General features: G+C 50.6%; 11 protein-coding genes across 11 annotated transcripts; 4 read left to right on the top strand and 7 right to left on the bottom strand.

The window, feature by feature from the left end:
* Positions 1-941: 941 nt before the first annotated feature.
* On the top strand, positions 942-1,661 carry ATP16 (delta subunit of the central stalk of mitochondrial F1F0 ATP synthase, atp16; the record flags this gene model as incomplete). The annotated part of the gene is made up of 5 exons (XM_064874904.1): positions 942-1,073; positions 1,148-1,170; positions 1,224-1,354; positions 1,401-1,579; positions 1,629-1,661. The coding sequence occupies 5 exons, from the start codon at positions 942-944 to the stop codon at positions 1,659-1,661; spliced, it is 498 nt and encodes a 165-aa protein (XP_064729304.1).
* Positions 1,662-1,962: 301 nt separating this feature from the next.
* PMZ80_006490 (uncharacterized protein) lies at positions 1,963-3,866 on the top strand (the record flags this gene model as incomplete). The annotated part of the gene is made up of 2 exons (XM_064874903.1): positions 1,963-3,460; positions 3,514-3,866. 2 exons carry the CDS (start codon positions 1,963-1,965, stop codon positions 3,864-3,866), a joined length of 1,851 nt encoding a protein of 616 aa, XP_064729303.1.
* Positions 3,867-4,443: 577 nt separating this feature from the next.
* Positions 4,444-5,809, top strand: PMZ80_006489 (uncharacterized protein; the record flags this gene model as incomplete). Its single annotated transcript, XM_064874902.1, has 2 exons — positions 4,444-4,914; positions 4,970-5,809. The coding sequence occupies 2 exons, from the start codon at positions 4,444-4,446 to the stop codon at positions 5,807-5,809; spliced, it is 1,311 nt and encodes a 436-aa protein (XP_064729302.1).
* A 1,088-nt stretch (positions 5,810-6,897) lies between these two features.
* On the top strand, positions 6,898-9,756 carry PMZ80_006488 (uncharacterized protein; the record flags this gene model as incomplete). The annotated part of the gene is made up of 7 exons (XM_064874901.1): positions 6,898-7,116; positions 7,172-7,693; positions 7,748-7,890; positions 7,935-8,099; positions 8,369-8,813; positions 8,862-9,365; positions 9,412-9,756. 7 exons carry the CDS (start codon positions 6,898-6,900, stop codon positions 9,754-9,756), a joined length of 2,343 nt encoding a protein of 780 aa, XP_064729301.1.
* A 507-nt stretch (positions 9,757-10,263) lies between these two features.
* PMZ80_006487 (uncharacterized protein) lies at positions 10,264-11,754 on the bottom strand (the record flags this gene model as incomplete). Its single annotated transcript, XM_064874900.1, has 3 exons — positions 10,264-10,776; positions 10,823-11,341; positions 11,395-11,754. The coding sequence occupies 3 exons, from the start codon at positions 11,752-11,754 to the stop codon at positions 10,264-10,266; spliced, it is 1,392 nt and encodes a 463-aa protein (XP_064729300.1).
* Positions 11,755-12,428: 674 nt separating this feature from the next.
* Positions 12,429-15,110, bottom strand: PMZ80_006486 (uncharacterized protein; the record flags this gene model as incomplete). Its single annotated transcript, XM_064874899.1, has 1 exon — positions 12,429-15,110. One exon carries the CDS (start codon positions 15,108-15,110, stop codon positions 12,429-12,431), a length of 2,682 nt encoding a protein of 893 aa, XP_064729299.1.
* Positions 15,111-15,860: 750 nt separating this feature from the next.
* Positions 15,861-16,612, bottom strand: PMZ80_006485 (uncharacterized protein; the record flags this gene model as incomplete). Its single annotated transcript, XM_064874898.1, has 2 exons — positions 15,861-16,025; positions 16,082-16,612. 2 exons carry the CDS (start codon positions 16,610-16,612, stop codon positions 15,861-15,863), a joined length of 696 nt encoding a protein of 231 aa, XP_064729298.1.
* Positions 16,613-17,243: 631 nt separating this feature from the next.
* On the bottom strand, positions 17,244-18,077 carry PMZ80_006484 (uncharacterized protein; the record flags this gene model as incomplete). The annotated part of the gene is made up of 1 exon (XM_064874897.1): positions 17,244-18,077. One exon carries the CDS (start codon positions 18,075-18,077, stop codon positions 17,244-17,246), a length of 834 nt encoding a protein of 277 aa, XP_064729297.1.
* An 816-nt stretch (positions 18,078-18,893) lies between these two features.
* Positions 18,894-19,990, bottom strand: PMZ80_006483 (uncharacterized protein; the record flags this gene model as incomplete). Its single annotated transcript, XM_064874896.1, has 2 exons — positions 18,894-19,664; positions 19,712-19,990. 2 exons carry the CDS (start codon positions 19,988-19,990, stop codon positions 18,894-18,896), a joined length of 1,050 nt encoding a protein of 349 aa, XP_064729296.1.
* A 1,260-nt stretch (positions 19,991-21,250) lies between these two features.
* On the bottom strand, positions 21,251-22,323 carry PMZ80_006482 (uncharacterized protein; the record flags this gene model as incomplete). Its single annotated transcript, XM_064874895.1, has 2 exons — positions 21,251-21,964; positions 22,012-22,323. The coding sequence occupies 2 exons, from the start codon at positions 22,321-22,323 to the stop codon at positions 21,251-21,253; spliced, it is 1,026 nt and encodes a 341-aa protein (XP_064729295.1).
* Positions 22,324-24,479: 2,156 nt separating this feature from the next.
* Positions 24,480-26,201, bottom strand: PMZ80_006481 (uncharacterized protein; the record flags this gene model as incomplete). The annotated part of the gene is made up of 1 exon (XM_064874894.1): positions 24,480-26,201. One exon carries the CDS (start codon positions 26,199-26,201, stop codon positions 24,480-24,482), a length of 1,722 nt encoding a protein of 573 aa, XP_064729294.1.
* Between the last annotated feature and the right edge of the window lie 231 nt (positions 26,202-26,432).

Genomic DNA, 26,432 nt, shown 5'->3' with positions numbered 1-26,432 from the left:
CGTACTCGTGGTCAACCTCCCAGGACGCTGAGATAGACGCGTGTATGACACCTGATCACTTAAGTGATATAGATGCTCAGGCCTACAGGACGATAACGGCAACATGAGCCGTAAAGCATGTTGCATGCTGCTATTGGCATAAAACTCAAAGCAGAACTGTAGGCTAAACATAAAAGTCAGCATGTGTATAAACAAGGTCATGCTAACAAAGAGTATGTTGATCTTCAATCAGAAAAAGCCATTTGTTATCTGCAAAGGCGAACCTCAGTCGGTAATTTCCAGCGTATATATAGTAAAGAAGCATCATTGAAGGGTAGTGCAGAGCGGGTATGGAACTTACCTAGCAGATGTGTATGCGGACGACCTGAGCTGCGCTTGTGGCAGGAATACATTTTCTGTCTGGGCCTAACAAGGCTTGAAGTAAGGACGTTTGCTGTCTGTGTTAATGTCCACGAAGCAGTACGGCACACTGTTTTCTCGTTATAATGTACTCTGCTCATCGGTAGCAGCAGCCTGTGTGCCGGACATGACTTGGTCTTGTACCTCAGCTCTTGGTCAATGAAGCAAATTGAATGCAGTGAACTCCATTGAAATAATATGTATCTTCTGAGGAAAGCACGGTCCTACCGCAAAGGGTGCAGCCAGAAAGATCGCATCAGCATAGTCCCGTATATCTGCTCGAGGTACAGACGACTGAGAACAGCAGGGCCATGTTATGCTTCGTGCAAAGTCCTTGCCATAATGTATGACTCGATGTGTGAAGTTGAAACTACGCGTGAAGAGTCTGGCGAGGGATTCTGCTATATTCGGCAAAGTTTCCGTCTATGATCACGACTTGGCAGCTTTGGCGAGGAACCTGCCGCAGCTTGAGATTCAGCTTCGCAGCTTAAAGGTCGAGGACTTTGCGAACTGCTATCTGCCACATATAGCTCCGGAACAAGATGAGTTCGATGAGAATCGCCAGAGCAGCTCTCAGAGCTCGCTCCTCTGTCGTCGCCCGACCAGTCCAGCGAAGAGGCTACGCCGATGCAGTCTCGGACAAGATCAAGCTTTCTCTGGCCCTTCCTCACCAGGTACGAATGCAGCTGGACTGACAGTGCACAGTCTGCTCAGTGCGCGGATCTTTATGCTAACCTTTGGTCTACAGTCGATCTACAAGTCCCAGGATGTGTACGAGAACCTCGAACCTAGCAACCCCAGGCGCATACTGACATACTCCTTAGCGTCCAAGTCAATGTCCCAGCCGAGTCCGGAGAGATGGGTATCCTAGCACAGCATGTTCCCTCGATTGAGCAGCTCAGACCAGGCTTGATTGAGGTCATTGAGGAGAGCGGTGGTAGCAAACAATTCTTCTGTGAGAAAGAGCATAAGGAGTCCGGGACTACAGCTAACGGCTACAGTGTCTGGTGGCTTCGCCATTGTTCAGCCCAACTCAGTCCTTAGCATAAACGCCGTGGAAGGGTTTCCATTGGAGGAGTTCAGCATGGAGGCGGTTAATTCGCAGATATCAGAAGCTCAAAAGATTGCGAATGGAGGTGGCAGTGAGCAGGATATTGCAGAGGCCAAGATTGAGCTTGAGGTGAGCAACTTGTGGGGAGCATCAATCCATCGTTACTAACAGTTTTCAGGTTCTGGAGAGTCTGCAAGCCTCCCTGAAGTAGACGAGACGGCTTTCAATCGTGTAAATACTAGTCAAGAATTTGCAGCTGTATCCATGAATTGAGCAGGCAGTCTCGATCAGCAATCCGACTTTCACCACACTTGTGCTCGCCGCAATGGGTTGTTTCCGTGCATTGGCTGTCGGTCGTGCCTTCCACCATCCCCCAAAGAGCATGGCAGGAACATTCCCCCCGAACGCTGCAACCCATGCCCGACACAACTTGGATCTGTACAGTCCACTGACCAGATAACCCAACATAGCTAGTTGAAATTGCTGTATGCAAGCTACTGTACGTTTTCATCATGGAAGGGAAGCCAAGGTATGATCAGAACATGGTTTCAGACTTCCCAGCTAATCTCTGCAGGGCATTGGATATACCACCTGGCCGAGTTGCTCAGCAACTTCAAGCGTTTCAGGCTATGCCTCGTAGTCCCGCAGCCCCCGAAAAAGAGCCAAAGGAACCAAAAGAACCAAAAGAGACACCGAAAGCACCGCACTCGACTCCCTTTGAGCCTACTCCCCACGCTATCACCCCAAACCTCGGAGAAGAGAAGCCAGGCGTCCCAAATGTGCCACCAGTGACCCAGCAGGTCAAGCAAGAAGTCGAAGGAGAAGACCATGAGGTGAAAGCAAGGGGCCGTACTCGACATCGCGACCCCCAGCCAGAAGTAGCTAGCGAAGATGAAGACCAAGTCGACGAGGTCCTCGAAGACCTCAGATCACGCCTCTTTTCAGTACAGAACATTGTAAGACGAGAACGCAGTGGGAGCTCTCAAGCAAGAGATGACATGATGGACGAGCTTGGCAGCATGCTCGACAACGCCATCGCTACCACATTAAGTCCTTTAGCTCGTTCTCCTCGTGCGCCGCCACGAAGCTCGAGCTCCAAAAGACCTTCTCCCACAAAGCATTCACTGCCACAATCACAGCCCTCACGTAGCCAGAGTCTAAAGCCTGCCAATCCGAGCCCCAGGTCAATCCACCGACCCGACTTTAGTCTACAATCCTCTCCAGAGACAGCTATCAAGTTCCGGGAGCCACTACCTACTCCTGCGTTGCCGCGTCAGTTGTTTGACAAAGACGTTAAACTCCAACGACAACGCCAGACGTCTGAGCCGCTCTTTTTCACAGCCAGACGTACAGGCTTCCCTCTTTCGAGTCCTGTACGAGAAAGAGCTTTGCTGTGGGAGAGCATGAGCCGAGGAACTATTGCAGAGCACGATACGTCGAAGAGCTCGCCACACGTTGCTCAATTTCATTCAGTACCTCCTGAGCAAACGAACGAGGCGCCGCCCAAACCTGCAACACCACCCATTCCACTGGCCTTGCCTCAATTCGTGGATGCTGAAAAACGGCAGCAAGAAGCAAGACTCGAAGAAGAGGCTGCAACAGGACCGACGGAAGAGGACAGTCAGCCGGCATCAGATCTTGAGCCATTTCAGCAAACCACCTCAACCGAATGGCCAGGCAGTTTGCGGCTGAAGGAGGTAGGCGTTGGTACTCCTACTGTGCAAGAAACACCATCATTCGCACAAGCTGCGGAACATGATGAGCATCACCAGAAGCCGAGACCGAGTGTTGTCAGAACCACGATCAAAGACCTTCTGTCAGCGACAAGACGACGAGTCTCTGGAAAAAATGCCCAAGTTCAGTCACCTGCAGCAGGGAAGGATGATAGTGCCCTTGTGCGCGAGTCAGAACTGAGGGCAAGCATTGCTGATCTCGAGAGTATCGACGCTCACCATCTACCGCCTCTGCAAGTATCACCAGATGAAGTCGCTAAGATTCAATCCACTGACGGTACGTGTACGCATATGAGTTGATAGCCCTGCTTCTGACTTTTTCTGACCAAGATCGTGTTGCTACAGGTACAAATTCCCTTGGCAAAGCGCCTTCTCGAAGCTCTACCTTCAGTCGCAAATTTGCTGCTCCGCCAGAGCAGAAGTCTCGTAGCCCTGTCAAGCCCACACCAACGACGCCGGTTCGTGGTAGACCAAGAGAAACTCATTCTCCTGGAGGCAGACCTTACGCAGTTGACCAGCGCTTCGCACTGAGTCCATCACGAAGCAATTCACGAGGGAGCCGAGGAAGTTTGACATTCAATATCAAAGCTCGAGTCAGTCCTGGCCGTGGTCGCGGAAAGGATGATACTGAGTTATTCGTTACAGCCAACATTGAGTCGGACGGTTCGGATGAAGGCAGCTAAAGAGACCTTAACCGCCATAGAAGCTCTGTGGTCTCAGCAACCTTTAGCCGCTGGTCATCCTCGAATGTGGTGAAAAAGAGAAATTATAAGAAGATAGAGTATAACCAACATAAGGTATGAAGAAGACATGATACTACTCGTCGATCACAATACGGTACTGGCCTTGCGAAATCGTTTTGCAGCTCATTCAATGCTTCACTGTTTCATGTGCATCAAAGTTGGTGGAGATGATCCGTTTATGGTAGCAGGTCTCTTCTCCACGAATCGCTAATCAGCCCCGCATATTGCTACGGTAGATTCAGCTTGTTCACGAAGCTCACTCAAACACAGAGAGGTTGATCAAGAGCAGTATCCGATTTCATCGCGATCCATTCCCACGGCTACAATTTGTTATGCACTAGTCCCAGACGTACCTTATATGAGCATTGACTGCTGTATAATCACCACAATTCCTCTCAATTTTAGAGCTTATGCCATTCCGGTCTTAGCCGAGCCAATTTGAACTGATCATTTGCTTTGCGCGTTGGCTTAGGTGATCCGGGCACTACACAGCTATACGCCTTCTCTGCAACCGAGTATGGGCATCACAGTCATCAAGTCCGTTCGCTTGTTCGATGGCAATGAGGTCTTCCCCACTAGCACCGTAACGTTCGACACAGACTCTGGGACGATCATTTCCGTGGACACTTCTTCATCGTCCAACGATGTGCCTCCAGACGCAGAAGTCATTGATGGCTCCGGCCACACCTTGCTGCCAGGTCTGATCGACGCTCATGTTCACGTTCATGGGCTCCACCTACCAGAAGGTGCAGACCACTCTCAAGTTCTACGGACACCCCTGAGATGCGGCGTCACCACCATCTGCGATATGCACAGTGACCCAGAGATTATTCACAAATTCAAGGCGAATATCAAAGAGGGGGTGGCCCGTGCCAAGAAGGACAACAGCAAGGTAGCACTTGCCGACTTGAAGAGCTCACTCTACGGTGCTACGATTGAAGGCGGGTGGCCGAAGCCGATTGTGCTTGCTCATGATCCGACTGAAGAGGTACGTCTACTTGAGCCCCTTTGTGGTCGACATCACCTAATTAACGTCCAACTAGCTCAAAGCCACAGTCAAAACATGGCCGTCTCTCACACCAGAGACGGCAGAGGACTTCGTGAAGTCACATAAATCCCAAGGAGCAGACTACATCAAGCTGATGCAAGAGAACTGCTGCTCCCTTGCCCTTCCAACAAACAGCATCCCAGTCGCCACTCCAGAACTCCAAAGCAGCGTCGTCAAGGCAGCTCATGCCGCCGATCTCCTCGTTGTCGGACATGCAACGAGCCGGGAGAGCACAGAAATCGTACTGAAGTCCGGCGCAGACGGCCTAACACATACCTTCGTCGATCAGAGTCCAACGGAGGATATCGTCCCGCTATACAAAGAGAACAATGCGTTTGTTATCCCTACACTCGTTATCCTGTCCTCCCTCACGAATGAGTTGCAAGATCTAAGGGAGAAGTTCGCTGGGATCGCACATAAGAACTTCGGCATCGACGACTTCACAAAGCAGAACATGACCGAAGTTCTCGGTATGAAAGCGCCACAATGCACGATTGAACATGCCTACGAAACGATCCGGATGTTCCGCAAACACGGTATCGATGTTGTCGCTGGCACGGATTCTGCGGCTGGCCTGAAGGGAAGCGGTATTGGGCCTAGTCTGTGGATGGAGTTGGGGCTGTATGTGGAGCAGTGTGGGATGAGTACCGTCGAGGCGTTGAGGAGTTGTACGAGTGTTACGGCGAGGAGGTTTGGATTTGGGGATAGGGGGGTTGTTGAAAAGGGACGGAGGGCGGATTTGTTGCTTGTTAAGGGGGATCCGACGGGACGATTGGAGGATTTGTGGGAGGGTGGGATTGTGGGGGTTTGGAAGGAGGGTTTGAGAGCCATCTGAGTTTGTCGAAGACAAGACTTGAGACAGTAGACAGGCAGGTGCTCGTCGGACAAGCTCTGGCACATGCCACAGACGAATACGTTCATACGTCTGCAAGGTCACACGGCTTTTACTGTCCGTGAAGTTAAGTCATGGCGTCTAGTAGTCTTCCATACCGTGACCGCATTGCCATTCACCATTAGGCGGCTTACTGACTCTGATCCCGAACCTCCTGTCTGACTGTTTGTCTGCTTGCCCGCTGAAAACCACGATGCAAATGTGGTGCATACACCTCTATTAATGAGTGGTCTTTTTTCTGCGCTGAATGATTGACTCGTCCGATGCGCTTGTTATCTCTACGCCTGGGGTTCGCAATCCTTCGAGTCAGATTGTGTATGAAAATTGGTCTATGAAGGCACTGACACGTTGCGCCTCGTGGCGGCTAGCGGATGCGCGAATCACGCGAAGCTGCTGGCTCCACAGTCGCGTTAGCAATCAAAAATACCCCTGCTCACTTCTTTTTCCTTCTGGCAAGCTTCATCGTCGCATCGTCGAGAAGCTGATCATATGCACATGCAGGTGTGGCATACTCATCAGATCCAGTCGTCTTCAGCGTGAACAGGAGCATGGTCAGGTTTTCAGATATGCATTCCACCTCAGCTCAATTCAAGTTGTACCCCATGCTAGTTGCCACATAGTCGACGACCTTCATCCTTTGTTGTACTCGCATCGCCCTTGCACGAACACACAGCAGTGATTACATGCCTCTGTATCTCAACTACGGTCCGAGGCGTAGTGAGCATCATCTCAACGACGTCACTGCTGTTGAGCCTTGTTGTACACGGAATTAGGTATCGTTCTATTTCTGTAGCAAAGCGCTGCACTGTAGAGGAAGTGGTAAGGTGCTTTGATAATGACTGGACAGATTCCAGCATGTGCCTCAGGTACCTGATCGTTGCAAGTTTCGAATGTGAAAAATCCTTACACTACTCTATTACTCGCAAAGTGAAAAATGCGGGCGATGGCTTGCACACTCTGTTGCATTCATTGCAGCGCAACCGACATTCTCTGCCAGTCAAGCTATTCACGACTCCAACAGTCTCACCGAAATGTCTTCGAGAAGGTCAAGACACGATCGCCAGCGGGTACAGGAAGGCGAAGTCGCCTTGGGCGACGTATATTTCCTTCCCAAAGACAAGGAAGCCTACCTGGATGTGGAACATCCGCCTCCGAAAGAAGTTCAAGGCCACCCAGTCGTAATGATCGAGCACTTTGAGAAGCAAGACAGAGTAGACGCTGAAGGTTCCAGTTGGGTTTGGGTACTCTTGGTACAGCAACGCTCTTCCAGTGCTTGCGGATTTCCAGCCGACTAATTCTTCCTAGGTCTCGAGTACGACGAGCAAGCATCATGATGCGCTTAGCCCTCGACACATCCTCTTCTACGGAGCCGATCAACCTGAAGAGCCTCAGAACTCTCCAGATGCTCGCGCAGAACAGATGACGTACGATACACTAGGTCGCCGATATATGCACTTGCGAGACAGAAACTTTATGATCAAATGCTGCTATCTGAATGCCGATAAGATATATGAGCTGCCCTTATCAGCTTTACAGCATACCACAGGGCAGAGGCGACGGCTGACCTACCCATCTGCGTTGCACGCAAGAAGGATGGCTGCTGAAGCAATCGCTGATGCTCTATTGCGAACGACACTTTACTCGGGCACTTTCAAAAGTCATATGGCTACGTTTCCACCCCATGTGACGGCGAAATGGCAAAATCTGGAGGGTCTTCTGTGCTACGTTCAGCCCACGGACGGTATGCTGGAAGCCCCGGGAGGTAACGCCTTCTTCAGAGCAGCAGGGCCATGCGTGATCATTCAGTCTTATCCAACTAGCTGTACAGTATGCCTCGTAAGTACGTTACTCCATCATCAAGAAACGGCTAACCTGAGACAGATCCTTGACTACCGTCCGAAAGAAAGGCCTACTTGGCATTCGCGTCAATTCAAATCATTACCAGCGGAGTTTCGAATGCGAATTGCGGCGTTCACACCACAGGACCTTTTTTGCCTCTCCATGTCAACACCGGATACAACCATGTCGGCTTGAGCTTCACAGACTACAAGTCTAATCTGAGCTTCAGCTTTATGCCGGAGCAGTATCTTTTATGCTACCCTCATTTCAATGTCAGTTATGCCGAGATCTACAACATGCCTGACAGTTATACCATGGACCGCGACACCATGCACAAGCACAGCTTGCAGGTCGTTCGAAGCAAAAACGATGAGCTTGCGGGTGATACGATATGGTGACTTACCTGCACCGAAAGGAAGACCACTCGGTTCTTGAACTGTAGTACACACAATATGAGACTGACCGGTATGCGACTGAGCTTCGACTACTGTCTGGCTGTGAAGAAGGAAACGAGGGATGATAAAAGTTATCGGTGTTGGCATTGTTTCCTGCAATACGCTTCTGCGTAGCACTTACACTGAGAATGATATCTCTGTCAGATATGCAGAAACAGGGCAGTGTGCAGAAAGTGTAAATCCGCCCTTTACTGACTGAACTTCGAAGCAAATGGAATAACTTATTGTCCTGTCTCTCGCCCCTGAATCTGATCGAAGAGCGGATCTATGAACTTTCGAAAACAGATCCAGCAGCTAACAGGACACAGACCGATCTGCACATCGCATCAATGTCTCGATCAAGTTCCCCGGAGACGTCCGACTCTGATATCTTCTACACACCTCCAACCTCTCCCATGCGACCAGATGCTTTACTGTTAGGCTCCTCGACGACAAACTTCACCGTGACAGCACACGGAGTGGCGTCGTCTGCTGACTCAGAGGCCGAAGAGCCGAATGTAGGTGCGGAGGATGTTAGTCGAGGTCAGATCTTGTTTCTCGCGAAGGATGGGCATGCATATCAAGGCGTACAGTGCGACGTCCGGCAGGGCATCAAAGGCCACTTTGTTTTTGTTTTAGAGAGCTTTCCGAATAATGTTGTCTGGGCGCTTGTGGTTCGTGCCTCCGCTTTGCACCTCTGCTCAACTACTCACTTGTTGCAGATTTCTAGCGCTGACAACCGCAGTTTCGATGAAGACGATGCTTGCCACGTCCGCATAGACGATTCGGCGACAAAGCTCAGAAGTCAGGAAATTCAGCATATATGCGACAAGAACTGTACGAAAGTGGCGTACCTGCACCGTGGACACGCAATGCGCAAAGCCTCTTACATTAACGCAACACACGTACACGAGGTGCCACTGTCATGCTTGCGACGAGTACATGGTAGCCATAAATTCCTCCGACCCTGTTCGGTGCAAAATATGGAGCGACTGGCTGCATGTGGTATTGCTGATTTGCTGAGAAAGTCACGCCTCTACAACGGCCTGCAAGCCGACCGTGCTCTAGCCATCTCTAATGGAGCTACTGAATGCCGCAAAGGAGCTTTCTGCTGGGTTGCGCCGCAGAACAATATCCTCAAGGTCTCAGGCAATAATCAGACATACGGAGGCTCAGGACCATGCATTGTTGTGGAGGTCAACCAGTCAACAGTGAAGATCTGCATGGCAAGTAAGTGAATGCCACACAGCGAACAGCATCTGACATCTACAGATTGTCGATAGACGGAGTAGTCGTGAACGATGGCCGCGCAAACACTTCAGGTATGCTGGGCGTACCAACGGCCACTTCGAGCGGCTTGCGTGCGATGCGCCGTATCAGCGGAGTGGCATGCTCAAAGTACAAGCGCAGAAAGGTCTTGCATTCGTCAATCATGGGGGAACACCGATGGGGAGCTTCCTGCCAGATCAGAGCGTCATGTGCTATCCATGGTTCGAAGTAAGCCGCGATGAGCTCTACGCTTTGCCGTTTTGCTACAGGATCCGACGGCGCTTTATGAGCGATGAAGGCTTGGCTGTGATCACATCAAGAGCCGATGAATTGGCAAAGAGACGATAGCCTCTAGATGTCTACCATACTGCAGGTGAACCTGGGAACGTGCAACGTGCATATTGAAGCGATCTACAGATTGCCTACTTTACATCACACGAACTTGCGATCGCAGACACGTTTCGGCACCTCCCATATTTTCAACTCGACATTGTCGCATCCATCGGAATCGATTCAGAAAGTGTTTGTTCAACTCAGAAGTGACAGGACAATTTCTCTAGGCAGTGCCCGTCTCCACCTGCTGGCAAAAGTACACGAAGTCACCACCTTAGATCTTGCTGACTAGAACAGATCTCACGGTTAATACAGCAGAATACTACAGACCAACATCGTTGCCAGTTCGTCGTCATGACGCCGCTGACCAAAGTATCAGTCTTGAAAGCCTTCTTCCATACTCTCTGTGCTGTTGAATCGAGTAGTTCCTTCTAACAGAACGCTTGCTGCTGCAGGTTCCCCTCTGAGTTATCAGTCTGCGGTACCTGTGGCTGCCTCGACCGTCGAGAACTCCGCTCTGTATCATTCACATGTCCAATCGCCAACAACGTTTATACCAAGCCTCCTAGCAGCATGCTCGATGTCATGCCTACGCATGAGTCGTCCAACGTGGTCGAATCGTTGGCTATACTCTTCGAGTGGGCCATAGAGCCAGTACATCCTCCGCCACTTCGGATCTACCAGATCCCAAGACCTAAATCCGTCTAGCCAACGTTCACCGAAAGGCTTCTCACGCTCCTCTCTGACCTTCTTAATTTGATCTAGAGAGGCGTCGTCCATCCGCACTTGTCCCGTTCTATAAGCCGCAGGAAGAGCGTACAGTTCCTTCCGGCTGACCTGGAAGCAGGGGAAGCACTGTATGTATTGCTGTGGCAAGAACGTGCCAAACACCTGGGGGATCTTAGGTTTGCATGGCTCCTTGCGGGCCCAAGAGACAACATCGTGACATGCTATTTCTGCTCGACATATGTCTGTGAATCGAAGGAGGTCCTCATACCGCCAGCTGTCATCTTGAGTCTCCCGCTGGTCGACGATCTATCAAAATTAGCGCGAAGTGACTCCTCTGGCCTCTTGAACTTACCATGCAAATGTTCGCTGTCTCCTCGTTTGACTCGACTATGAGACACGGACCGGCACCCTTGAGCTCTATGTTGCCTTTGTACTCTTTGAGAACATCGCCTGCAGGCTGAGCCCAGCATATGGTCCCTGCCAGAGTCTTGCTAGCTAGAATGCTTGGACGCAATCCGAAAGCGTTGCCTAGCAACCCATCGCCATACAGTTTGTGTCGGAACAATGCATCAGCAATAGCATTCGCTGCTGCTGCCTCCGCGAAACGCAGCGAGCACGGCCTAATTGCTTTCGGAGAACCATAGGTCCGTCGAAGACACCTGAGGGGTATCGTGTAGACCGCCTTGGTGTTCAGAAATGCTCCATGTTTCAGGGTCTTGCCGTCAACCAAAAGGATGAATCTCTTGCAGGCTGTATCGCATTTGATGTGAGCACCCTGCTCTTTGGACTTACGGCTGTTCTGATGTATCGCGCTATCGACTCGGATGTGGCTAGTGTCTTCCCAGTTCCAGCCTTTGATGGATGAGCTGATCTGCGCACGTGTCAGCGTAGTGTGTACTTATATGGAGATTTTCCATAACTTACTAGGAGGAACCAAACATAATCGTTGGGGAAGATGGCAAGAACCACAATGGGATGGCCCGGAATACCTTCAGGGAGGTGGTGGAGACTGACGCCCGTGTATGCTGTTCGGTCGTCACTGTCAGGGAGAAACAGTATGTCTCCGCGGTGAACTTCATCCTTCTTGAGCTTGAACAGTTCAGGATCGGAGTCCTTGGTCAGTACCACCTCTTCCTTTCCACCTGGCTTGGCAGCATCTTCTCCTCCTTTATCTTTTGGCTCAGCATTAGTTGTCGGCACAGACTGTTCGCCCCCCTGGTCTCCAGCGAGCTTTGGCTCTGGATCGGCCTGACCTACCTTGGGCTTCAGATCTTCTGCCACCATGATGAGATTCAGATCCAAGAGTTGAGTGCGAACCGATCGGAAGCAACAGGTCGACTGTTTCCGGCTTGACATTTCACAACAAGCATAGTGTTTTGCAGAGTAATCAGAGTAAATTCTGAGTAAGTGACAGTACTCAACGAAGGTTCGAAGAAATAAACATGTGACATACCATGGATTTCTGAGACTGTTCGCTCCCACACCCTGCTTACAGAAGACAGTGAACAAAATCTTGATCTGAAAAAGCACAAATATAATATTCAAGGCAAGGGGCGACTCGCCATCTCTATCCCAAACCACACACCACCAACCTCACGAACTCGAACCATCCCACTCCCCATCGCTCAAGCCACAAGGGCGAACTCCGGGTGAATAAAATGGTGAGGACACCGATCGGTTGGTGGCGGGTTCAGGGACAGCAACGTTGAGCTTCAGCCATGCTTGCACCGTAGCTAATCTCATGTTGGCTCCCATCCACCTCTGAAAAAGCCATGCAAGAAACATAAGCCAACACTTCTGACACTCTGCTGCATCAACGTGACGCGTGCTCCGAAAACAACCCCAACTCCCTGCTGAAAGCTCTCTGTTTGAGCTGATAAACACATTTGTAATAACACCTTCTCTCCCTGATATACCTCCCATCCCTCAATTCTTCACTCCTCTCGGCTCTTCCCTTCTCAATCTCCCAGCTCCTCATCCTCCAGGTCAAGCATCTCAGTCCCGTCTCTATCAGGATAAGTAGCGACCAGTCTCCTCCCCTCTTTCGTCGCATCATCAATGGCCTTCTGATGCGCATCCCATTCCCCCGCAAACCTCTCATCACATTGTGCCACGACCTCTGGATGTCGTGCGTCGTTCTTTCGTATCAGGTCATGTATGTATTTGCTTCCCACGCCCGCCTCTTCATATGTTTGTGGTTCGTCGAAGGGAAACTCCTGCGCTGCCCATTCATCGTTGTATTTGTTTGCGTAGTGTTTCTGTCGTTCGGCTTCGGTCATATTGTCTGGGCCGACGATTGTGTTGTCGTAGGAGCCGGATGGACTCTTGAGGGAGAAGGATGGGACGAGTTCATCGTATGGGTTGTATGCGAAGTCTGGGAATGCGCCATTCGAGGAAATGTACTCGTTCGTTTCGGAAGACCAGGTCCAAGTTGCGTTCGGTGCAGCACTGTCCATGGTTGGAGATGGTGTTTTGACAGAGCTGTCTGACACATCTGCCGCTTCGTCGGCGTCGAGGCTAGGCGGCGATGGTGAGCGAGAGCGGGCAGAAGTGACTTCTGCTAGCCGTGATGATGTTCGTGGCTTTGTCTTTGCTGCCTCTGCACGACGTCGTTCCAGGTTGGCACTTTCCAAAGCGCCGGTGGATGTAGGAGTGGATGAGGTAGCCTTGGGCAGCTCTGCGTGTGACATGCGCGGTGTGGATGGCGGTGGAGGTGTTTCTACCTCTGGTGGTGGTGTTGCTTCCTCTAGCTCAGACTCATCATCGTCAATGTCAGTCTCGGGGACACAGTAGCAACCTGGACGTGGGTTTGCAAGAGATGGTCTCCAGTCTGGATCGTTGGGGTCGTTCCACTGAAACTGAACGGGTGTACCGGTGCCGCCAGCTCTCATGGCTTGGGTGAACTGATCTCCAGGATGGGAGGGTTTTGAATTCTGTCTCGTGTTGTACGCTGTTCTCGGCGAGGGATCCGATAGTTGAGTATCATCGCCACTCTGCTTCTGTCCATGTAGTCTTTCGTCTGTGAGAGTATGGAAAAGGTTGTTAGGGTCGTATGGGTACTCTCCAGCAGGAGAGCTGCCATAAATGGGAGACATTCTTTTGATGCTCATGATAGGGTTGTCGTTGAATCTAGCCGATCTGCCACTGCGACCAACAGACCCCGGAGGTTTCATAGCAGATCGAGGAGTTTGTGGGAATGGATTTGTCTTTTGTCTCTTGGGCGCAGGCGTCGATGGCTCTTGCTCTCCCTGTGATGCACTTGCGGAATCTGGATCGTCTTCGACAGATGGTTGGAAGGTGCGAGATGTGGACATCTCTTGTGCATCGGCCGTCTCTGAGAGTGTCTCGTCATATGATCGCTTATCGCCAGCAAACTTTCTAAATGCTGGATGTGGACCTGGAATAAAGTGTTGTTCGTAAAGAGGATTCTTTGTACCTCGTGCATAGTGACTGTTCGGACCGAAGAGGGGAGCGATTGTAGGTGGTTCATGTACAGGTGGCTTGCCGTGAAGTCTTTCTCGTCTCTTTTTGCGCTGTTCAAAGGCAGCTCTTGCAGCCGGCGGAAGACTTTCGTGTGATGGTTTGGTAACAGGAATTTGCTTCTTTGGAGGATAGAGGAGGTTGTCTGGATTGCCATCCACGGGCATGGTGTGAAGGTGATCGTACTTTCTGTCGGTCTTTCCATACTTTGCTTCAAAAGCTTTTCGCTTCTTCTCTGACTCTGTCTCTTCCTCAGCAGCAGGTGCAGGCGTCTCATCATGCAGGGGCTCAATCTCTGGATACTGGATATCCCAGACTCTGACTGGTCGTCGTCGAGGCTCGGTCTGTGCCTGAGGAGCAGATTGTGGAGATGTTTGTCGTGGGGTGAGGCTGCTGAACGGAGAAGCAATACGACCCAACACACCACTGCCCAAATCCTTCAAGCTGCCGAATAGACCGCGCCTCGGTGTCTCTGGTTCTGGAGCTGCCGATCGGTCTTCTCGATGTTGTCTTTCTGTTTCTGGTTCTTGCGACTGTTGTTGGGCAGCCTGCGCAGCCTTCTCTTGCTCGGTAAAGGTCTCAATGCCAAATGGATTATCACCAATTGCCCTCAATGGCTTCCGTCGACGTGGAGTAATTCCCAGTCTGTTGTTTCTCCTTGCTATTTCTCTGGCGCGTCGATCTCGGCGAATCTGCTCGGCATATGTTCTCGGAGGAGCTGTCAGGTCTTCATCTTCGTCGTCGCTTACTGGCTTCTTTGGAAACATGAACAACATGTCAGGTTTGGTGGATGCGGTAGTGTTGATTTGCGTTCGGGCACGCTTCGAATTGTTCTCCTCATCCTCGGTGTCATCTCGAGTTCGCTTTGTGGATGTAGGTACTGATACGGATACTAGTTTCGAAGGTGTATCTTCTATGGAAGGTGTTAGATTCTCTTGTTCATCTCCTGTGTGCATCCATGTAGGGGTTTTCAAGTCCTGGGGAGTATTGTGTGCGACTGCGACCGCGACCCCGGGAGAGGCCTCGCGCAATTCCTGCACTTCCTGTATTTCTTTTGGGGGAGACGGAAAGATGGGCTTTCTTGTCTTACGTGCTCGTTTGGGAGGAGTCACCAGTTTCTCCAGAGGCTCGTTCGCCCCAGCGCTTCGTGTTTTGACCATTGTATATATGCAGTCGTATCGATCGTAGACGCGCAGCCGATCTATACACGATAAATGTGTTCGAGAAGAAATGTATCAGTGAACTTGTGGACATAAAGCTGCGAAACGGAGATATCACGCGGTGACACTAACATTGTCCGAGATCAAGCTAAGCCGCATGGAGTGCAGGTTGCTTGGCAGTAGTCACGTGCTCCGTTCGGATGGTGTCTTACTGTGGCCTTCCTAGTGCTTGCAAGGGTATCACGGGAATCCATACCTCGATTGCAATAGTTGAATGTGCTACACTGTGAGCGCAGGTGAGGTAGCTGATTGCGGTGCGGATAATGCTTACCGATCCATGCACGTCCACGGTCCTCGACTTAGCCACTGACGTGCGAGCATTAGCATGAAGCGGACATTGCTCTTTCCTAGAGGTTGAGCCAGCTCATACACGTTACTAACTCATCCATAACCTGGAACATGGCTTGAAACTCGCAGCCTGTGATGCTTCCGCGCTTTGCTGGCCCAGACAAGTCGACTGAGCAATAAAGAAATTGAAGTTGAGGTCATGGATTCATAATTGAAGATGAGCCCTCACATTGAAATGACACTACTGAGCTATGAAATGGTTGATTGCTCAAGTCCGCAGAATTATAGCTGCTTGAATTTCGTGGTCGCAGGTCGTCGAAGAGTCTGCCTTCTATGCTCGTGCGAGGCGACCTTTCGTAGCTTCGATACCCTGTGTCTTTATCTGATAGTCTTGCGATGATGCTAGACACCATCGGCAATATGTTCTGTCTTTCCTCCTTTCGTTTTGAATTCCTCCACCGCACCATCCTTTTCCATTTCTTCGAACCAGGCTTTGACAACTTCATGTCGTGTAACCAGTTTCATCTCCTTTTGCACTTCCTTGCGGCTATAGATCTGCCCGTATACCTGTCGAAACCATGTTAGCATGCATCTCGCAACCACCAATGAATGAGTATACGTACAACATGAAACAGCTCTGTTGACGATTCGTCCTGGTATATCCCAGTGTATCGAACGGAGGCTTCGTATGTAGAGCAGTTCTGTTCAAGCGCGTATCGGAGGTCATCTGGTTGGAGCACCCGTATCACCAGTTCAGAGACATAGCTCTTCTCCATGAGTTCTCTTATGATGCTCGTGACCATGCCTTTGCTGAACCGTGCTATGCCACTACAATACTCATTCGCGATGTTCAGTGGGAATTTGCCGCTGAGACGAACGACCTGGATGTTGACTGTTCGCAATCGTGGCCATTGAGACACTAGGGGTCTCCAATCAGGAAGCTTTCTAGGTGATACTCGCACTCGGGTAAATTCCAGCTTGCTAATATGGCTTCGAATCCATGCATATCGTGTATCGTGCAAGAGCATGTCGAGGTGATCGGTCAAGATATGAGGCTCTTGAACGTACATGCGACGACTGGTCTGCCGAGTACGCTCTTTTCTAGCTTCGATGTGTACTTCGTGCGACACAAGGTCCAGAGCAAGACTAGGCATACCGTGGAATCGGAAACTGTCGGATGTCTCGTCATAATTTGTTAGGGTGAGTTGTGTGCCTTCGAAGTATTTTCGGTAGACAAGTAGTTGCAATTCATCTGGGAGGTTTCGAAATCGAAAGAGTTGGGTGTCGGTCGACAGTCCGGTCGAAAGATTGGCTATAGTGATTGTTTCTGGTTATCGAAACCGAGAGGGGTGGGTTGAAGAAGAGGAAAGAGATCTGGCCATCAACCTGAGGACGTGGAGAGTATTTGAGAAGGAAATTATACTGTCCGACCACAACAGAAGTGCATAGCGCATGCTTGATTGCTCTCTTTCACTCCCCGTCACTCAGACGTGCGCTTCAGTTTTCTCCCGCTAACCTTCAGTCGCGGTACTTGCACTGTTGCATCCCACGTGTGCGAACAATGGTCAGAAGATGTGCGGCAAGGTGGTTTGTGTATACGTGACAAACACCTCACTTTCGCCTGCATCCGAGAGCTAAACCAGCAAACACATGTTCCCTTCTCCTGCATCGCTTCCAGTGTCAGTTTTCGGAAAGCGCTGGTCGTACTTGTGAAGATCGTCGTTCTCGGTACTCTTGCCAAGCGGCTGTGAGCATCCTCTAATATGCCTCAACCAAAAACATAGCTCACTCTGGATACACCATCCGCCTCGTCACACCACCATCAACCTTGATCTCCTGCCCCGTCACAAATCCACCACTACCAACAAGATACTCAACAGCCTTGAGTATATCATCCACCTTCCCAACCCGTCCAGTCCAATGCCACCTATGATCCTCCTGCGTCAACCCCTCCTCCCACTTCTGACCCTTCTCATCCGCATCCTTACGTTCATTCTCAACGTTGATCCAACCCGGGAGAACAGTATTCACAGAAACAGCATCATACTCATCGTTAGCAGCCAATGAGCATGACAAAGCTTGCGTGAGGCCAATCAGCCCAGCTTTCGTAGTCGCGTAGCCTTCTGAGTTCGGCTCTGACTGATACGCCCTCGTGCTTGACATGTTGATGATGGACGTGTATATGTCCTCGCTGCCACCCGAGGAAGTGCGCTTGCGCCGGAGAAGCGGGAGACACGCCTGTGTTATCAGCATGGTCCCTGTGAGATTCGTCTGGATGATTCTCGACCACTCTTCCAGGCTCAACTCGGCAAAAGGCGTCGTGCCGACAGGTCCGGAAAAAGCATTGTTAATTAGGACGTCGAGCTTGCCATCGAAGAACTTTGACGCGTCGGATGCGGCTTGTGTGATGTCTGCTGGTCGCGTTAGATCACCTTGCATGATCTTCCATTTAGAGCTATCAATGCCGGGGCATAGCTTTGGCAGATGTGTGCGTAGATGATCGAGCTCAGATTGATTGTTGTCAAAGAGGACGACGCGATGGCCTTTGGAGAGCAGAAGGCGCGATAGGCCGCGACCGATGCCTCTTGCTGCGCCGGTGATGAGGAAGTTCTTGCTCATGCTAGAATTAGTCGAAAGGGAACAATCTATGGACGTTTCAACGGAGATGATGATGTTCAAAATGCTCAAACAGAAGACAGCTGGATGATGAGATGGCTCGCCGTGATTGCACGGTGATGTAATGTTGGGTAGGTCAACCAGTCTTTAATGCCCGGAGGTCTACCATCGTGACTTCCTAAATTTGGTATTATTCTCTAAGCGACAGCTTGTGACTTCCTGCGTAGAAGACGCATCGATGAGGTGAGACGGATTGCACAAAAGGGTAGGAGTGTAAGTATGGACGCTTCGCTTTGGGTTCACGAAGTCTTGGCATGAGCTGATGGCTCGGACGCTCAAGCAGCAGACGTATTCGAAAAAGCAACAAGACGACCATTACGGTTCACATCCAAAACAATGTGATGATTGTCGTGACTACGCATAGACTTTTGATATCTCATGTAGCGCTGTTGCAGCTCGAAGACCCTTTCTACACTCGGGCAACGATGTGTTCCAATAGCAATCTGTAGTACTTTCCAACAGAAGTCGTACAACTTTGGTACAAGAATAATGTTTTCGCAAGCCTTAGCTGTCTCTCTCATGGTCAACAGGTTAAAAAAGTGCGACAGTCCGTGCTGTCGACTAGCACTACCTCTCTAAAGCCTCTGAGACATATACCCGTTTCAAACTAAATATTTGTTTCGATGAATGCAAGTGTTCGCCTAGCGAAGAGAAGCTGGAAGTGAAAGGTTCATAAATCGTCAAATCGCCGTAAATGGTCGTTGAAAGGTCGTTGGTGTTTGTCGAGTATCTGTGGGATCAGTGGGATAATGCTCAGCATTATGCCTTCGATGTAATCTCAATCTCCTTGTTGAACGCTAAGGAGAATTTCGCTGAGAAGTCCTCGTTACCGAGCGTGGGTGCCGTCTTCACCTCAGTCTCTTTGACTATGCCGTCAAAGTTCTTTGGATTTGGTAAGACGACCGAGCTTGGTGTCTTGAGCTCATCAAGCGGGCTTCCTTGTCGCTCCGCATCTGGGTTGTAAATCGTTGCTTGCGCCGACTGTGTTGGCGTGTATGTGCCAAGTACGCTGTAAAGCACAGGGAGAGCTGCAGTGATAATCGAAGCGTTCATGACGAACGACTTCAACACGAACGGGTTCGGCATCGCTCTGGGTTGGTTGCCATTCTTGAGGGCAGGAGCGAGGAACGCCAACTGCACAACACAGAGGATGCACGTGAGGAAACGGGTGCTGAAGAGTCCGAGGATGACCTGTCGTTGCTTTTGTCCCACCTGCATCTCCGGCACGGCTGACCATGCACATACCACTAACCAGGCATCTGTCAGAATGCTAAAGATGAGCGTCGGATACCAGAGCGCACCCGACTCTGTACATCGGTCGGGAATGTAAAGCCAGGGGAGTTTGGCGCCGCATTGGAATGCGATGGCGGGAATTGAGAACGCGCCCCAAACGGCGATACAGATTTGCAGTGCCATTAGCTTGCTTTTCGAAGCAGCTGACCGGGAGGACATTCGGTAAACAAGTCGGACGACTGCTAGCTTGGCCAGAAGCATCGCAATCAGGAAGAAGAGGTCGGAAGCATAGACAAGCTGTCACATATTAGTCTCCTCATTTTACAGGGTGCGGGTCTGCTTACCTCGGATAGCCTCTTGAGCCTTGACGAGTTGCCAGGACGGATAAATGTACCCAGTCCTCGTCGAACAGCTTGTTCTGTCAAAGCACTTTCTATAATTCCAGCCACTAATGCCAAGTACAGAAAGATGTCATCAAGACCGATCTTCCTCCTCCATTTCGCAGAGAGCGCAGCGCGAGCGATCAACACTACGAGTGTGACTGCCATGCATGTGTAGTTTGAGACCACGACTCTGGTGGTCTCCGGCGTCGCAGTGATCGGGTTGACTGCTCTAGCTTCCATTGTTGCGTTTTCGGCTTTGAGTCTGTCGTTTTCTTGTGTTTCGGTGTGATGAACGTAAGTCCCGGTTCGTACGTCAGATAGTGAGCGTGGTTGTGGTCAGCAATATAGTCGCAGCAGCGATCGCAAAGACGTCAAGCCTTTCAGACAAATGAGTGTGATATGCTGTAGGAGCAAGATGGACAATATGCGCACACGGCAAAGGCACGAAAGCATGAATCAAGTAGGAATGGAGGTGAGCAGTTTGCGACGAACGTTGAAGAATCCACTTCGGGGTCACTGAGGGGGTGTATGGATGTGAGCATGGGCTGAAATTGCATACATGATCGCCAGCACATTCAGGCAGACCAATCACTGAACAGATCGATGACATCCCGGTTGCCAGCTGAGGAGTCTCAGAGCCTGTCAAGTCTGTCAGATTGTTGGTGTTTGGCTTCAGGGCAGCGATACAATTGGCTTGTGTTTGATTAGAAACGCAAGCCACTCGCGTGGATCCAGATTCGCCAGACAGGCGAAACATACTCTGCCAGCAGGTTCCCTGCAGGGCAAAGATTCGGCCGTCATCGAGGTTGTCGGCTGCTGAAGCCTTGTTCAATCGTTTAATTTCCTACCCGCCATGCTGAAAATTTCGCCTGGCAACGCGATGTGGTCCATGCCACGCGAGATCGCAGAAGTTCAACGTTCTTGGCGGCCCCGGAGTTTTGTGTGAGTGGTCCCGTTTTAGAGTTTGGGAAGCGCGTATTCCTTGCAAGTTGAGACAAGGACAGGTTCAATCACTGGCTCTTGCTATGAAGCTCTCTTGCTGTCTTGTGGGAGACTTGTCTAAAAAGAATGCTTTGTGATTAGATATACAGAGACTGCAATTAAAACGACACAACAATTGCATCATAGGCGGCCGGAGACGTTGTCTGTGCTGAAAGATGCAATTCCGCCGTTGTGTTTCGTGGTGGGGATCGACTTCTACCAATTTCGCGGCAAGCGAAAGGCTTTCTCAATCTGACCATGACGCACGTGAGATCAGTTATAAAGCAATAGATTGGCATGCTACTCTAAGGTCGATGATGTTACATGCTCAGTGACGTTGCTGAGTACACAAGCTGAGGCCCCCCACGTGGTTGATAGTGATGCTGATGACGAGTTCCGCATGATCCTCATGTTGCTGCAACTGTCCGACGAATGTTGTACAATAGCTCACAAGCACAGAGCGCAAACACATGACCACGAGCAATATTTCCGCTCTCTCGTGCCATGCCGCCAGCCAGTTCAGACGAGAGGAATCGCAGACACGTCGAGCCCAGCTTGATCGGCTTCTGCAGCATACATATATCTGATTGGGCTTCCATTCTCCGTTTTGTCGACTGTCGCGTGATAGAGAGCATACTTGCCGTCGTCGCTCATATCTGCTCCTCCGGGTGCTGATACGCCTATACTCTGTGTTGTCATCAAGGGGTACTTGCTCTTCACAAATTCCGTGTCCAGGCAACTCGAGTATGCAAAGCCAATGTCATACAGGTCTGTTGCGTAGCAGTTGCTGCTGAAGGTCAGGAAGTAGAGGCCAGACTCGCTGTTGTAGAACAAGCTGGGTGCTTCGACGAGTGGTCCATCTGCCTCCCCTCGATCGAGGAGTTGTACTGGGTCGCCCATTTTGGTGATACCGTCTGCTTTACTGACTTGCTGCAGCATGATCGGTGTCGGATGAAGGTAGCCGTTGCTGGGGTCTGGGTTACCATTGCAATCGCCTCCATGTGCGTTTATGCTATTGCCGTCAACCTTGTATACGACGTACAGGTTGCCGGATTTTGGATCGACGAAGCCTGAAGCGTCTATGGCGCCCCCATCTTCCTTCGGACATGCAAAAGGGTCTTTCTGCGGCTCGTACGGTCCAACGATGCTAGTGGAGGTTGCAGCACCAATACAGTGCATATCTTTATTGTCAACCAAGGGAGCAGCATAATACATGACCCATCTGCCATCCTCCTAGGTGGCAAGTCAGTTTGAGTTGAAACTTACATGAGCTTGCTTACCAACTGAACCACATCAGGCGCCCAGATATCCTTATTGAGTGCCCAAGGGCCTGGATCCGGTAAGACATTTGTCTCATTGAGGAGTCGCCATTCGTGGGTCGTGAAACTCGGTGATGCTGCGACTTGAATGTTGTGCCCATTGCCAGATGTCGCGAAGGCGAACCATGTTCCGTTCACGTTGACTAACGATGGATCTGCAAAGTCTTCTGCCAGGACTGGCTGGATGGTGCTATAGGTTCCATTGTATTGTGCTTCTGTTGAGCCGATAACTATGCCAAAGATCAAGACCGTTACTAGAGTGATGGAATGCATGCTTACGGTGTTGGCCATAAACCCACCACAGCCCAACGTCGCTGCTTCACCTATTTAAGCTTCGCCATTCGTAGGTGACTTGATGCTCAGAGCAGGATGAGCAGGTCTTTGCATTTGGACACAACATGGGCGTTTCCTGTCGTGTCGTGTACAACCTTCGCATCCAAGCAATTCGCGAGGATGCCTATGGTCGTTCACTACTCTCGCAGCCTGAGCGTTTGTCAGACTGATTGCTTGTTCTGGCATGACCTCATGACGGCGGTTGATGAATCCAATTCGAAGGTGACTTGCGAGCATCATCTGGCGGTGTGCTTCTAGCCTCGGCTTCAGGAGAGACCATAGGAAGAGCAACGAGGGATTTTGGTTCAAGCTTCAAAGTCGGCTACAACCTCGACGTCGTCGGCAGGGTGTTGACGTCGATCGCGCCTCCACCTGATGCTTCGGTGCATCCCGGAACTTGGATTCCAGAAAATCGGATTGACAGACGCAGCAGCTGTTCCTGGTATACTTGGTGGGTCCGATATGGCGCGACAGCACGTTTACGTACTATGCATGAAGCTCTCGTGGCACAACATCCACCATGCGCATTTCACGAGGTCTTGAGATGACACAACCCGAGAGAGCAGCAATCAACGTCTTGGTGCTCAAATCCCCAATCCGGAGAATTTTATGTCGTGACATCTGTCACAACATCCCGCGATCGTTGAGGGCGATAGAGTGCATTACGTCAAAAAAGGTCGTGCTCATTGCACTACTGAAGGTACATACTCGAGCTACCTCGTGCCAAGTCGCTGCTTGAAGTCTGTCAACGTTGACCGTGCCGGGATGAAGAACGATCTTGTAGGTGGTCGTCGGCAACTGGTAGTGTCGTCTGAGGTCGCGCATTCTTTCGTCTTGCCCTCGTTGACAGCGTGTCCTTCTCCAGGAATGAAGCAAAGAGGAGCCATGTTTAGCCTGTCAGAGAGGGCCATCAACGGCGGGATAACCACTCTGAGTTTAAATGTATTGTTCTGACGCTCTTGTGAGGATCGTTGGTCATACGATCTGGCTCGGGTTGGCTGTCTAGGTCAGGGGGTCATCGTATTTGCGCCCGTGATAGTCGAGCTTTGAGGGAGGCCGTGGCAAAGCCGAGTGTTCTCGTCTGTGACTTTTGAGAGAGGTGTTGCCCGTGCTCGACGATTGCGGTTATAGCTCTGTCCCCGTATATGCTCTGACGATATACCCCTAGTCAGTAGCCTTATGCAGTGTCAGTGCGGAAGAATTGTTGATCTAGCAACAGACCACTCTTCTGGATGAACGCAACACACGTCGTGCTTCAGACGGACCAACAGGATGAGCACAATGACCATGAAGCTGAGACCACCAGCAGAGTAGTAGCACCCCAAAGAGGCCATGGTGCTGGTAACTGTGCATTTCAAGCGATGCTGGGGCGTACGCACGCAACGAATCGGGTGGCGCTTCGATCGCTACCATTCACGTTAGCAGAGAAATCAGGGAACGGTTCGCAGCGACTCGATCGAGGTTGATGTTTGCATGACGGTCAGGAGAAGGCCGCTCTGTGCTGTCAAACTGGTTACTGTGTCCGGTACGACACTCAAAGCACAGGAGCATTTCACAAACATCGTCTGTCCCACGCTACCACGACTCGTATTGGTAGGCGATCTAGTTCGAATGCGGCTGGCCGTAGCTTGACTGTGAAGCAAATTGCTCCGATTCGATTCGAGTCCGTGAAGGCACAAGAGAGCGACACGCCGCTCGGCTCATGGTGGGCGGCAATCAGTAGAAGCGAGTGCATCAATGCACCGGGAGAGGCATGTTCCCAGGCGCAAGATGTGGCATTATTCGATTGTTCGAACAGCAGTAGGATTGAAGAACATTGATGAAAATGTCGACAAGAAACAATTGTAGTAAAGGAACATCCGCATAAAAATCGCGGGGTTGGCAAGCTCGCGACTGCCACCTGAACTTGAGCGATATTCAATCGAATCTCGATAAAGGCACGAATCGCGACGAGCTACCGGGGTCTAATGTCAGTGGCATTTATCGGAAGGACGACATGCACAAGTATGCATTTACATTAGACTTGAGAATGGTCGAACTCAATAGGTCGTAATGGCCTCGCACAAACAGCAATGGATTGATGCATCTTGGTTTGGCTATTTCTGGTCCTGGTGCTGCGCAAGCAGTACCTTCTCCATCTGCTCGAACCCTTTCAGCGCCCTTCCATACTTCTCGTACTTATCAGCCCGATAACCATCCGCGACCTTCTCAATGAAGTCTGCTTCGGTCCACCTGCCTCCAATCAATTCTTCAAACGATTGCCCTTGTGATCGTTCTACCGCCCAAACAGCTTTGTAGGCAGCACCCAAAGCACATGCGTTTTCACCAAGATCTAGCTTGTAGACACCTTCGCTACCTCCAAGAACTTCTCCTGCGACTTGAGCAATAGCTTTGTTGCGCGAACCGCCGCCCACAAGGTAGATTCTTCTTGGCTGTGGTGGCAAGTAGTTGCCAGGAGATTTGACCACACCACGAGAGCGCAGACGCATAGATAGAAGCTGCGACTCGACAATGATTCTTGCGTCTTCGTAGGGGTAGTGGGGTGTTTTTGATGTTTGTGTGAGCATATCGCCTGCAGGGTCATATTGGAAGTGCCATTGGCCAGCAGGTAGATTTGGTACTATCTCTGGTCGGGGAAAGTAGATGCCCAGCTGGGTCGGCTTGTCGTCGTCTTCTTGTGCAAGTGGCTTCGTTTCGAGCAGGTACTTGTCAAAATCGGACCATGATGTGGAATTAACATCAGATGGATGTAGAGCTTCATTGATCAGATCTCGAATCTGTTCGCGAGCAAGACCGCCATTTTTGTAGCAGAGCATGAACATGTAAAGGCCTGCAGTGGTTGGGTGATTGAAGAAGTGGACGGCTGGGTCGGGACGATATTCCGGTGTCGACATCAAAAAGGTCGAGCTTGTGCCTAGAGAGACCATTGCGTCGTTAGGTCGGAGAGGTAGTGCAAGTATGGTCGATGGGTTGTCACCCGTTGAGGCTATGACCTGACAGTCAGGAGAGAAGCCAAAGCGCTTGACATAGTAGTCAGAGATGTTCCCGAAGCGGGCGCCTCCGTCTTCTGGCACACTTCCAAGCTTTTGCTTGAGTGCTTCCACACCAAATGTGCCTGATGTGAGCTCCAGAGTCTTCTCGCACCAGGTACCCTTGCTTACATCCCACAAATTCATGCCGCAAACATCTGAGATATCGAAGGGAGCAAATTTGCCGAGGAACATCGTAGCGAGCCAGGATGACACGAGATTGATCCTCACAGTCTTTTCGTATTTCTCAGGATACTTTCGCTGGAACCTCAGAATTTGTGGTCCGGTAAATCTATGATGTGCTTTGCTGCCTGTTACGTTTGCTAGCTGTGCTGGATTGCCCAGAATTTGGTCAAATTCGTCGCATTCTTTTTGCGTGCTTGCGTCTTGCCAGTTCGGACTGAATGGATGAGCGAATGCACCTTCCAACTGGGTTTCCAGGGACTTTCCTGGGTCCAACGTCGAAAGTAGTGGCTCGGCATTAGCATTCCAGAATACACTGCCGTGCTGCATTCCTGAGCCACAGATGCCTTTAACGCGACTGAGATCCAACCCATTCTCCTTGAGCCTTGTCAAGACTGTATCCAGCGCCTGCAACCACATGGCAACTGGGGCGAAAACTTCCTTCTCAGCCTCATTCGTGAGGACACCTTTGTTGATATCAAAACCTTTGGCATCTTTGTCGAAGTCAAATATTGCCTGTGCGACTGACTTGAGGTCGGACGCCACAGCTAGCCCTTTCAACTGCTGTGTTGACAGGTCGAAACCTAAGTACACGGGGCCAGACATATTGCAAAGAGCATTCAATCACGAGGGCGCACGGATTTGAGGTGAGCCTCCTGCTGTGCCTGGAAATAGTTCAGGGATTAGTGCTGAACAAGTTTGTCCAAGCGACAGATTCTGACTATTGAAGTGACCGGGCTTTTCAATTCTGCAACTGTTGCATATCTGAAGTCATTCAGCAAGGTGGAGAAGTAAGGGTTCTGCCAACGTTCAGAATAAACTCTTCTCCACTTATGA

Source organism: Knufia obscura (genome assembly GCF_036327395.1).
Source record: "Knufia obscura strain CCFEE 5817 isolate CBS 148926 chromosome Unknown scaffold_7, whole genome shotgun sequence".
In the NCBI taxonomy this organism is placed as follows: Eukaryota; Fungi; Ascomycota; class Eurotiomycetes; order Chaetothyriales; family Trichomeriaceae; genus Knufia; species Knufia obscura.
This window is presented reverse-complemented; position numbering and strand designations above follow the sequence as displayed.